At 43.6% G+C, this 13,814-nt stretch overlaps 1 protein-coding gene across 3 annotated transcripts in view; it reads left to right on the top strand.

The window, feature by feature from the left end:
• tymp (thymidine phosphorylase) overlaps positions 1–13,814 on the top strand; it is a 45,851-nt gene that overhangs the window by 29,729 nt on the left and 2,308 nt on the right. For all 3 annotated transcript variants that reach the window (XM_056276583.1, XM_056276582.1, XM_056276581.1), the window contains 5 exons: positions 1,716–1,814; positions 3,586–3,715; positions 4,228–4,346; positions 4,687–4,849; positions 5,698–5,925. In XM_056276583.1, coding sequence (XP_056132558.1) covers positions 1,716–1,814; positions 3,586–3,715; positions 4,228–4,346; positions 4,687–4,849; positions 5,698–5,925 — 739 coding nt within the window. The remainder of the gene's footprint in view (positions 1–1,715; positions 1,815–3,585; positions 3,716–4,227; positions 4,347–4,686; positions 4,850–5,697; positions 5,926–13,814) is intronic.

Genomic DNA, 13,814 nt, shown 5'->3' with positions numbered 1-13,814 from the left:
CCATTACAGACACTCCGCTACACATCCACCTTCCACATTACAGACACTCCGCTACACATCCACCTTCCACATTACAGACACTCCGCTACACATCCACCTTCCACATTACAGACACGCACTACACATCCACCTTCACCATTACAGACACTCCACTACACATCCACCTTCCACATTGCAGACACTCTGCTACACATCTACCTTCCACATTACAGACACTCCGCTACACATCCACCTTCGACATTGCAGACACTTTGCTCCCCCCCCCTTCCACATTACAGACACTCCACTACACATCCACCTTCCACATTACAGACACTCCGCTACACATCCACCTTCCACATTACAGACACGCGCTACACATCCACCTTCACCATTAGACACTCCACTACACATCCACCTTCCACATTACAGACACTCCGCTACACATCCACCTTCCACATTACAGACACTCTGCTACACATCCACCTTCCACATTGCAGACACTCCGCTACACATCCACCTTCCACATTACACACACTCCGCTACACACCCACCTTCCACATTACAGACACTCCGCTACACATCCACCTTCGACATTACAGACACTCCGCTACACATCCACCTTCACCATTACAGACACTCCGCTACACATCCACCTTCCACATTACAGACACTCCGCTACACATCCACCTTCACCATTACAGACACTCCGCTACACATCCACCTTCACCATTACAGACACTCCGCAACACATCCACCTTCCAAATTACAGACACTCCGCTACACATCCACCTTCGACATTACAGACACTCCGCTACACATCCACCTTCCACATTGCAGACACTCCGCTACACACCCACCTTCCACATTACAGACACTCTGCTACACATCCACCTTCCACATTGCAGACACGCCGCTACACACCCACCTTCCACATTACAGACACTCTGCAACACATCCACCTTCCACATTGCAGACACGCCGCTACACACCCACCTTCCACATTACAGACACTCCGCAACACATCCACCTTCACCATTACAGACACTCCGCTACACATCCACCTTCGACATTACAGACACTCTGCTACACATCCACCTTCCACATTGCAGACACTCCGCTACACATCCACCTTCCACATTACAGACACTCTGCTACACACCCACCTTCCACATTACAGACACTCCGCAACACATCCACCTTCCACATTACACACTCCGCTACACATCCACCTTCCACATTCCCGACACACTCAACGACACATCCACCTTCTACATTACAGACACACTCCACCACAAATCCACCTTCTACATTACAGACACACTGCACCACACATCCACCTCAGCTGAGTTATTCAGTCTGATCAACACAGCCTCCACATTCTTCAATAACCCCTAAATGTTTGCCTGTTACAGTAAAGTCCATTTTATTTGTATCGGCCAATGTCACAAATTACAGGTTTGCCTCAAGGGGCTTTACAGCAACACAACATCCTGTCCTTAGACCCTCACATCAGATAAGCAATGACCCCCCCCCAAAAAAAATTAACGTCATCTGATTTACATATTTAGACACAGATGTTGATAGAGACCTTGTTTTGCAATCGAGTTGACTTATTGACAATGAAGTCGTCTCGTTTTTCACAAACGCCAACCTTATTGTGTGTGTGTGTGTGTGTGTGTGTGTGTGTGTGTGTGTGTGTGTGTGTGTGTGTGTGTGTGTGTGTGTGCGTGTAGGTTCCTATGATCAGTGGGAGAGGTTTGGCTCATACTGGAGGAACTCTGGATAAACTGGAATCAATCCCAGGATTCAAGGTGGAGCAGCCCGGAGCCCAGGTACTTCATCAGCGTCATCATCATAAATAAATGATGACGTGGCTTGGTCGGACAGCAGACCAATTAGCTCTACCGTTAGCACGCGCAGCCACGCTAGCAACGGCTTAACATACGACTCGAAGGCCACAGCGCTGTCTGGAGTGCTGGAATAGCATAGCATATCATAGCATAGCATAGCATAGCATGGCATAGCATAGCATAGCATAGCATAGCATAGCGCTTTCGGATTTCATATGAGAACCTGGTGCTTTACCACCCACTGTCACCAGTTTGCATATTTAGCGACCGAGTTCGCATCGCGCCTCATAAGACTTGCAGGATTGTTTAAGGAGACGCCTTCTGCCGCCTCTGAGCACGTGTTTAACACGGCTGCTCTGGTTACAGCCGAGAGGTGGGCGTGGCTTTATGGTGTCATCGCTATTGGCTACTGAAATTCAGGGCGGGCATGTGGGTGTGGCTGGGTGAACAACGACAAACTCACTGGCGGCAGCCCCCTTCCTGCTGTGTCGTCACTTTACACACACACACACACACACGCACACACGCACGCACACACACACGCACTCTCACACACGCACACACGCACGCACACACACACACACACACACACACACACACACACAGGCGCGCGACAGACCACCCACAGCAGCTTTGAGGAAGGATGCGGAAGTGGAAGTTGACTACTCGCCTCACGAATACGTTTTCTGTTTTGCTTTGTTTTTCAATTTCCCCCCTTTTTCTCCCCCATTGTATCCGGCCAATTACCCCACTCTTTCTGAGCCGTCCCAGTCGCTGCTCCACCCCCTCTGCCGATCTGGGGGGCGCCCCGACCGACCAGAGGAGGCGCTAGTGCAGCGACCAGGACACAGACCCACACCCGACTTCCCACCCGCAGACACGGCCCACTGTGTCTGCGGCGCCGCCCGACCAAGCCTCAGCCAACACAGCCGTACTCCTCCGAGCCAAAAGGGGGCGGCTCCGCTTTTATAGCGTCCCCCGACGGACACGCCCTCTATTGGTGACGCGGCAACTTACCACATTTTTCGCCAACCGGAAATCAGTTACTCGACCGCCGATATCGCTCGTCTGGCCATAAACGTGATTTCAGGGCTACCATTTGTCTCATCGATCACATCCACGCTCCTTACATCGATTAACAACAGGAAACGTGGGACTTTGGTGCAGGTATCTCTTTAAAGCCTCTCTCCATGTTTGTCGTGCACCAACCGTTTCAGATGGAATTTACATTTACCCCGTTTCTTTTTGCTTGCCGCCTCGTCTGTCAGCCACTAGTTAGCGCCTCCTGGTCCCACTGGCCCTGACTGGCTAGCGTATGCTAACACATGCTAGCTAGTGTATGCTAACACATGCTAGTGTATGCTAGCGTATGCTAACACATGCTAGCTAGTGTATGCTAGCGTATGCTATTTAGCACAAATGCAATATCCATTTCTTGCAACTATTGGCAGGCTTTTGTGGAATATGAAATAAAACAAAGCATAAAAACCGAACAAAAAAATAGATATAAACTCATTCGTTCTGTCCCAGAATGATTTTAATGCATCCTGTTCTAAAACATTTTAAAGCATTTTTAGACCTTGAATGAGAAAAAGAAATCCAAGATGTTTTAAGAGTTTAAAGGATCTGCAGGGACCCTCAGAATGGATTTAATTAACCTGCGGCAAAGTACATACTGCTCACTGTGTTTGCCAACACACACACACACACACACACACACAGAGTAGTTGATCTGCATTCTGTTGGTTGGCAGGTTCACAGGATTCTGGCATCAGTGGGCTGTTGTATTGTGGGTCAGACAGAGGCGCTGGTACCTGCAGACCGAGTCCTGTATGCCATGAGAGACGCCACCAGTACAGTGGACAGCCTGCCTCTCATCACAGGTATTAACTCCGCCGCTACTACTACTATGACAGGGTGGCATGATGGCCCAGTGGTTAGCAATGTTGCCTCACAGCGAAAAGGTCATGGGTTCGAATCCCAGGTTGTCCCAGGTCCTTTCTGTGTGGAGTTTGCATGTTCTCCCCATGTCTGCGTGGGCTTCCTCTGGGTGCTCAGGTTTCCTCCCACCATCAAAACGACATGCATGTTAATACTCCTGTCTGTGCCCCTGAGCAAGGCAGTGGAAAGAAGAACTGGAGTTGGTCCCCGGGTGCTGCAGCTGCCACTGCTCCTATACAATAGCATGGGTTACATGCAGAGAACACATTCGTTGTGAGAATACAATGACAAAATACAAGTGGCTTTCTTCTTCTTTTTTTCTTCTACTACTGCAAATACTACTATTACTATTACTTTTACTGATATTACTGCTAAACTCACCTGTTAAAGTTAAACCAGTACCATGGACAGTCTACCTCGTGTGTGTGTGTGTGTGTGTGTGTGTGTTCTCTAGGTTCCATCATCTCGAAGAAGGGGGCAGAGTCTCTCAGTTCTCTGGTTCTGGACGTGAAGTTTGGAAGAGCTGCTCTCTATAAAGACTTGTGCAGTGCGAAGCAGCTGGCCGAGTCGCTGGTGAATCTCCACACAAAAGAATTCCTTCGGACTTCTGAGTCTTTCTCCAAAACCCAGATTTTTGCGCAGTCTTTAAACGATAACTGAGTGACTATATATTCCTGTATGGTAAAGACTCAGACTACAGAATCATTACTTACAGCTTGTGATGTCTGTTAACCTCTCCATGAGGAGCAGGAACTGAATTTATTTACTTTAATTACATGATGCAACTTTAAGTTCAAATATCTCAAGTCAAAGATCTTCATTTCACTTTCCAGCTGTGGAATGGATGAGGTGATAACTATGTTGATGAAGAAGGTGAAGACAATGTTGATGATGGTGAAAGTGTGTGTTTTAGGTCAGTGCAGGAAATGATCTGGGCATGCGGACAGGGGCGGTGCTTAGCCGTATGGATGTTCCTATTGGTCGATGTGTGGGGAACAGTTTAGAGGTGATAGAAGCTCTGGAAACACTGAAGGGCAATGGACCTGATGACCTCCTGGAGCTTCTGACAACCCTTGGTAAGTAGAAACCATTACCATTAACCTTTAGCACTGACCATTAATATTGACCATGTAGTATTAACAACCGTTAACATTGATCATTAACCTGGTACCTTCTACTACCCTGTGCTAGTAGCATCTATTGTAATCTATTCATCTACCACAGTGGAGGTGATTGGAGTTTGGGGTTAAAAGTCACATGGCTGCAGGAAAGATGTTTATGTTAAGTCATCTAGGTAGCGTGACGGTCTATTCTGTTGCCTTCCAATACGGGGATTGCTGGTTCAAATCCCTGTGTTACCTCCGGCTTGGTCTGGCATCCCTCCAGACAAAATTGGCCATGTCTGTGGGTGGGAAGCTGAAAGTGGGTATGTGTCCTGGTCGCTGCACTAGCGCCTCCTCTGGTCGGTCGGGGCGCCTGTCCAGGGGGGAGGGGGAACTGGGGGGAATAGCGTGATCCTCCCATGCGCTACGTCTCCCTGGTGAAACTCCTCACTGTCAGGTGAAAAGAAGCGGCTGGTAACTCCACATGTATGGGGGGAGGCATGTGGTAGTCTGCAGCCCTCCCAAGATTGGCAGGGGGGGTGGAGCAGAGATCAGAACGGCTCGGAAGAGTGGGGTAATTGGCCGGATACAATTGGGGAAAAAAACGGGAGGGGGGGGTTATGTTCAGTTTAGATGGTAACTAATAGAAATGTTCAGTTGCTAGCCCCGACCCTCTGTGAAGGGCTATGAATTATGGTTGGCTTTGAAACCAGATGATGGATGCCTCCAGACCAGATGGGCCAGTTCAGGTCTAGACCAGATGACGGATGGGACACAAAGCAACTTTGTCGCCTCAGAGTTTAATCAGTCTCTGTCTGTAGGGGGCATGTTGCTTTTGATGAGTGGCAGGGTGTCCAGCCTCTCAGAGGGAAGCACGATGGTTTCTGAGACTTTGACTGGTGGAGCTGCTCTCTCCAAGTTCCGGGCCATGATGGAGATGCAGGGCGTGGCCAGTGAGGTGGCGAGGTCACTTTGCTCCGCCGGCACAGATTACCACATGTTTCTGAGGAAAGCTGAACATCAAATTGAGCTGAAGACACCCAGAGACGGTAAATAACCCTGACATGAATCAGATTACAATGCTTAAAGCGGAACAGATGAAAATACGGTGATGATACGAGAGGAAGCAGCCTGACATGAATCAGATTACAATGTTTAAAGCAGAACAGATGAAAGTAAGGTGATGATACGAGAGGAAAAAGCCTGACATGAATCAGATTACAATGTTTAAAGTGGAACAGATGAAAGTAAGGTGATGATACGAGAGGAAACAGCCTGACATGAATCAGATTACAATGCTTAAAGCGGAACAGATGAAAGTACGGTGATGATACGAGAGGAAGCAGCCTGACATGAATCATATTACAATGTTTAAAGCGGAACAGATGAAAGTACGGTGATGATACGAGAGGAAACAGCCTGACATGAATCAGATTCGATGCTTAAAGCGGAACAGATGAAAGTAAGGTGATGATACGAGAGGAAGCAGCCTGACATGAATCAGATTACAATGTTTAAAGCAGAACAGATGAAAGTAAGGTGATGATACGAGAGGAAACAGCCTGACATTAATCAGATTACAATGTTTAAAGCAGAACAGATGAAATTAAGGTGATGATACGAGAGGAAACAGCCTGACATGAATCAGATTACAATGTTTAAAGCGGAACAGATGAAAGTAAGGTGATGATACGAGAGGAAACAGCCTGACATGAATCAGATTACGATGTTTAAAGCAGAACAGATGAAAGTAAGGTGATGATACGAGAGGAAACAGCCTGACATGAATCAGATTACAATGCTTAAAGCGGAACAGATGAAAGTAAGGTGATGATACGAGAGGAAGCAGCCTGACATGAATCAGATTACAATGCTTAAAGCGGAACAGATGAAAGTACGGTGATGATACGAGAGGAAACAGCCTGACATGAATCAGATTACAATGTTTAAAGCGGAACAGATGAAATTAAGGTGATGATACGAGAGGAAGCAGCCTGACATGAATCAGATTACAATGTTTAAAGCGGAACAGATGAAAGTAAGGTGATGATACGAGAGGAAAAAACCTGACATGAATCAGATTACAATGCTTAAAGCGGAACAGATGAAAGTACGGTGATGATACGAGAGGAAGCAGCCTGACATGAATCAGATTACAATGTTTAAAGCGGAACAGATGAAAGTAAGGTGATGATACGAGAGGAAACAGCCTGACATGAATCAGATTACAATGCTTAAAGCGGAACAGATGAAAGTAAGGTGATGATACGAGAGGAAACAGCCTGACATGAATCAGATTACAATGCTTAAAGCGGAACAGATGAAAGTACGGTGATGATACGAGAGGAAGCAGCCTGACATGAATCAGATTACAATGTTTAAAGCGGAACAGATTAAAGTACGGTGATGATACGAGAGGAAACAGCCTGACATGAATCAGATTACAATGTTTAAAGCGGAACAGATGAAATTAAGGTGATGATACGAGGGGAAACAGCCTGACATGAATCAGATTACAATGTTTAAAGCGGAACAGATGAAAGTAAGGTGATGATACGAGAGGAAACAGCCTGACATGAATCATATTACAATGTTTAAAGCGGAACAGATGAAAGTAAGGTGATGATACGAGAGGAAACAGCCTGACATGAATCCGATTACAATGTTTAAAGCGGAACAGATGAAAGTAAGGTGATGATACGAGAGGAAACAGCCTGACATGAATCAGATTACAATGTTTAAAGCGGAACAGATGAAAGTAAGGTGATGATACGAGAGGAAACAGCCTGACATGAATCAGATTACAATGTTTAAAGCGGAACAGATGAAATTAAGGTGATGATACGAGAGGAAACAGCCTCACATGAATCATATTACAATGTTTAAAGCGGAACAGATGAAAGTAAGGTGATGATACGAGAGGAAACAGCCTGACATGAATCAGATTACAATGTTTAAAGCGGAACAGATGAAAGTAAGGTGATGATACGAGAGGAAGCAGCCTGACATGAATCAGATTACAATGTTTAAAGCGGAACAGATGAAAGTAAGGTGATGATAGGAGAGGAAACAGCCTGACATGAATCAGATTACAATGTTTAAAGCGGAACAGATGAAAGTAAGGTGATGATACGAGAGGAAACAGCCTGACATGAATCAGATTACAATGTTTAAAGCGGAACAGATGAAAGTAAGGTGATGATACGAGAGGAAGCAGCCTGACATGAATCAGATTACAATGTTTAAAGCGGAACAGATGAAAATAAGGTGATGATACGAGAGGAAACAGCCTGACATGAATCAGATTACAATGTTTAAAGCGGAACAGATGAAAACAAGGTGATGATACGAGAGGAAGCAGCCTGACATGAATCAGATTACAATGTTTAAAGCGGAACAGATGAAAGTAGGGTGATGATACGAGAGGAAGCAGCCTGACATGAATCAGATTACAACGCTTAAAGCGGAACAGATGAAAGTAAGGTGATGATACGAGAGGAAACAGCCTGACATGAATCAGATTACAATGTTTAAAGCGGAACAGATGAAAGTACGGTGATGATACGAGAGGAAGCAGCCTGACATGAATCAGATTACAATGTTTAAAGCGGAACAGATGAAAGTAAGGTGATGATACGAGAGGAAACAGCCTGACATGAATCAGATTACAATGTTTAAAGCGGAACAGATGAAAGTAAGGTGATGATAAGGGAGGAAGCAGCCTGACATGAATCAGATTACAATGCTTAAAGCGGAACAGATGAAAGTAAGGTGATGATATGAGAGGAAGCAGCCTGACATGAATCAGATTACAATGTTTAAAGCGGAACAGATGAAAGTAAGGTGATGATACGAGAGGAAGCAGCCTGACATGAATCATATAACAATGTTTAAAGCGGAACAGATGAAAGTAAGGTGATGATACGAGAGGAAACAGCCTGACATGAATCAGATTACAATGTTTAAAGCAGAACAGATGAAAGTAAGGTGATGATACGAGAGGAAACAGCCTGACATGAATCAGATTACAATGTTTAAAGCAGAACAGATGAAAGTAAGGTGATGATACGAGAGGAAACAGCCTGACATGAATCAGATTACAATGTTTAAAGCGGAACAGATGAAATTAAGGTGATGATACGAGAGGAAACAGCCTCACATGAATCATATTACAATGTTTAAAGCGGAACAGATGAAAGTACGGTGATGATACGAGAGGAAACAGCCTGACATGAATCAGATTACAATGTTTAAAGCGGAACAGATGAAAGTAAGGTGATGATACGAGAGGAAGCAGCCTGACATGAATCAGATTACAATGTTTAAAGCGGAACAGATGAAAGTAAGGTGATGATAGGAGAGGAAACAGCCTGACATGAATCAGATTACAATGTTTAAAGCGGAACAGATGAAAGTACGGCGATGATACGAGAGGAAGCAGCCTGACATGAATCAGATTACAACGCTTAAAGCGGAACAGATGAAAGTAAGGTGATGATACGAGAGGAAACAGCCTGACATGAATCAGATTACAATGTTTAAAGCGGAACAGATGAAAGTACGGTGATGATACGAGAGGAAGCAGCCTGACATGAATCATATTACAATGTTTAAAGCGGAACAGATGAAAGTAAGGTGATGATACGAGAGGAAACAGCCTGACATGAATCAGATTACAATGTTTAAAGTGGAACAGATGAAAGTACGGTGATGATACGAGAGGAAACAGCCTGACATGAATCAGATTACAATGTTTAAAGCGGAACAGATGAAAGTAAGGTGATGATACGAGAGGAAGCAGCCTGACATGAATCAGATTACAATGTTTAAAGCGGAACAGATGAAAGTAAGGTGATGATAGGAGAGGAAACAGCCTGACATGAATCAGATTACAATGTTTAAAGCGGAACAGATGAAAGTAAGGTGATGATACGAGAGGAAACAGCCTGACATGAATCAGATTACAATGTTTAAAGTGGAACAGATGAAAACAAGGTGATGATACGAGAGGAAACAGCCTGACATGAATCAGATTACAATGTTTAAAGCGGAACAGATGAAAGTAAGGTGATGATACGAGAGGAAGCAGCCTGACATGAATCAGATTACAATGTTTAAAGCGGAACAGATGAAAGTAAGGTGATGATAAGAGAGGAAGCAGCCTGACATGAATCAGATTACAATGCTTAAAGCGGAACAGATGAAAGTACGGCGATGATACGAGAGGAAGCAGCCTGACATGAATCAGATTACAATGCTTAAAGCGGAACAGATGAAAGTACGGCGATGATACGAGAGGAAACAGCCTGACATGAATCAGATTACAATGTTTAAAGCGGAACAGATGAAAGTAAGGTGATGATATGAGAGGAAGCAGCCTGACATGAATCAGATTACAATGTTTAAAGCGGAACAGATGAAAGTACGGTGATGATACGAGAGGAAACAGCCTGACATGAATCAGATTACAATGTTTAAAGCGGAACAGATGAAAGTAAGGTGATGATACGAGAGGAAACAGCCTGACATGAATCAGATTACAATGTTTAAAGCGGAACAGATGAAAACAAGGTGATGATACGAGAGGAAACAGCCTGACATGAATCAGATTACAATGTTTAAAGCGGAACAGATGAAAGTAAGGTGATGATACGAGAGGAAACAGCCTGACATGAATCAGATTACAATGTTTAAAGCAGAACAGATGAAAGTAAGGTGATGATACGAGAGGAAACAGCCTGACATGAATCAGATTACAATGTTTAAAGCGGAACAGATGAAAGTAAGGTGATGATACGAGAGGAAACAGCCTGACATGAATCAGATTACAATGTTTAAAGCGGAACAGATGAAATTAAGGTGATGATACGAGAGGAAACAGCCTCACATGAATCATATTACAATGTTTAAAGCGGAACAGATGAAAGTACGGTGATGATACGAGAGGAAACAGCCTGACATGAATCAGATTACAATGTTTAAAGCGGAACAGATGAAAGTAAGGTGATGATACGAGAGGAAACAGCCTGACATGAATCAGATTACAATGTTTAAAGCGGAACAGATGAAAGTACGGTGATGATACGAGAGGAAGCAGCCTGACATGAATCATATTACAATGTTTAAAGCGGAACAGATGAAAGTAAGGTGATGATACGAGAGGAAACAGCCTGACATGAATCAGATTACAATGTTTAAAGTGGAACAGATGAAAGTACGGTGATGATACGAGAGGAAACAGCCTGACATGAATCAGATTACAATGTTTAAAGCGGAACAGATGAAAGTAAGGTGATGATACGAGAGGAAGCAGCCTGACATGAATCAGATTACAATGTTTAAAGCGGAACAGATGAAAGTAAGGTGATGATACGAGAGGAAACAGCCTGACATGAATCAGATTACAATGTTTAAAGCGGAACAGATGAAAGTACGGTGATGATACGAGAGGAAGCAGCCTGACATGAATCATATTACAATGTTTAAAGCGGAACAGATGAAAGTAAGGTGATGATACGAGAGGAAACAGCCTGACATGAATCAGATAACAATGTTTAAAGTGGAACAGATGAAAGTACGGTGATGATACGAGAGGAAACAGCCTGACATGAATCAGATTACAATGTTTAAAGCGGAACAGATGAAAGTAAGGTGATGATACGAGAGGAAGCAGCCTGACATGAATCAGATTACAATGTTTAAAGCGGAACAGATGAAAGTAAGGTGATGATAGGAGAGGAAACAGCCTGACATGAATCAGATTACAATGTTTAAAGCGGAACAGATGAAAGTAAGGTGATGATACGAGAGGAAACAGCCTGACATGAATCAGATTACAATGTTTAAAGTGGAACAGATGAAAACAAGGTGATGATACGAGAGGAAGCAGCCTGACATGAATCAGATTACAATGTTTAAAGCGGAACAGATGAAAATAAGGTGATGATACGAGAGGAAACAGCCTGACATGAATCAGATTACAATGTTTAAAGCGGAACAGATGAAAACAAGGTGATGATACGAGAGGAAGCAGCCTGACATGAATCAGATTACAATGTTTAAAGCGGAACAGATGAAAGTACGGCGATGATACGAGAGGAAGCAGCCTGACATGAATCAGATTACAGCGCTTAAAGCGGAACAGATGAAAGTAAGGTGATGATACGAGAGGAAACAGCCTGACATGAATCAGATTACAATGTTTAAAGCGGAACAGATGAAAGTACGGTGATGATACGAGAGGAAGCAGCCTGACATGAATCATATTACAATGTTTAAAGCGGAACAGATGAAAGTAAGGTGATGATACGAGAGGAAACAGCCTGACATGAATCAGATTACAATGTTTAAAGTGGAACAGATGAAAAAAAGGTGATGATACGAGAGGAAACAGCCTGACATGAATCAGATTACAATGTTTAAAGCGGAACAGATGAAAGTAAGGTGATGATACGAGAGGAAGCAGCCTGACATGAATCAGATTACAATGTTTAAAGCGGAACAGATGAAAGTAAGGTGATGATAAGAGAGGAAGCAGCCTGACATGAATCAGATTACAATGCTTAAAGCGGAACAGATGAAAGTAAGGTGATGATGTGAGAGGAAGCAGGCTGACATGAATCAGATTACAATGTTTAAAGCGGAACAGATGAAAGTAAGGTGATGATACGAGAGGAAGCAGCCTGACATGAATCAGATTACAATGTTTAAAGCGGAACAGATGAAAGTAAGGTGATGATACGAGAGGAAACAGCCTGACATGAATCAGATTACAATGTTTAAAGCGGAACAGATGAAAGTAAGGTGATGATACGAGAGGAAACAGCCTGACATGAATCAGATTACAATGTTTAAAGCGGAAGAGATGAAAGTAAGGTGATGATACGAGAGGAAACAGCCTGACATGAATCAGATTACAATGTTTAAAGCGGAACAGATGAAAGTAAGGTGATGATACGAGAGGAAGCAGCCTGACATGAATCAGATTACAATGTTTAAAGCGGAACAGATGAAAGTACGGCGATGATACGAGAGGAAGCAGCCTGACATGAATCAGATTACAATGCTTAAAGCGGAACAGATGAAAGTAAGGTGATGATACGAGAGGAAACAGCCTGACATGAATCAGATTACAATGTTTAAAGCGGAACAGATGAAAGTAAGGTGATGATATGAGAGGAAGCAGCCTGACATGAATCAGATTACAATGTTTAAAGCGGAACAGATGAAAGTACGGTGATGATACGAGAGGAAACAGCCTGACATGAATCAGATTACAATGTTTAAAGCGGAACAGATGAAAGTAAGGTGATGATACGAGAGGAAACAGCCTGACATGAATCAGATTACAATGTTTAAAGCGGAACAGATGAAAACAAGGTGATGATACGAGAGGAAACAGCCTGACATGAATCAGATTACAATGTTTACAGCGGAACAGATGAAAGTAAGGTGATGATACGAGAGGAAACAGCCTGACATGAATCAGATTACAATGTTTAAAGCGGAACAGATGAAAGTAAGGTGACGATACGAGAGGAAACAGCCTGACATGAATCAGATTACAATGTTTAAAGCGGAACAGATGAAAGTAGGGTGATGATATGAGAGGAAGCAGCCTGACATGAATCAGATTACAATGTTTAAAGCGGAACAGATGAAAGTACGGTGATGATACGAGAGGAAACAGCCTGACATGAATCAGATTACAATGTTTAAAGCGGAACAGATGAAATTAAGGTGATGATACGAGAGGAAACAGCCTGACATGAATCAGATTACAATGCTTAAAGCGGAACAGATGAAAGTAAGGTGATGATACGAGAGGAAACAGCCTGACATGAATCAGATTACAATGTTTAAAGCGGAACAGATGAAAGTAAGGTGATGATACGAGAGGACTCAGCCTGACATGAATCATATTACAATGTTTAAAGTG

The sequence above is a fragment of the Lampris incognitus genome, chromosome 3 (assembly GCF_029633865.1).
Source record: "Lampris incognitus isolate fLamInc1 chromosome 3, fLamInc1.hap2, whole genome shotgun sequence".
NCBI lineage: Eukaryota > Metazoa > Chordata > Actinopteri > Lampriformes > Lampridae > Lampris > Lampris incognitus.
This window is presented reverse-complemented; position numbering and strand designations above follow the sequence as displayed.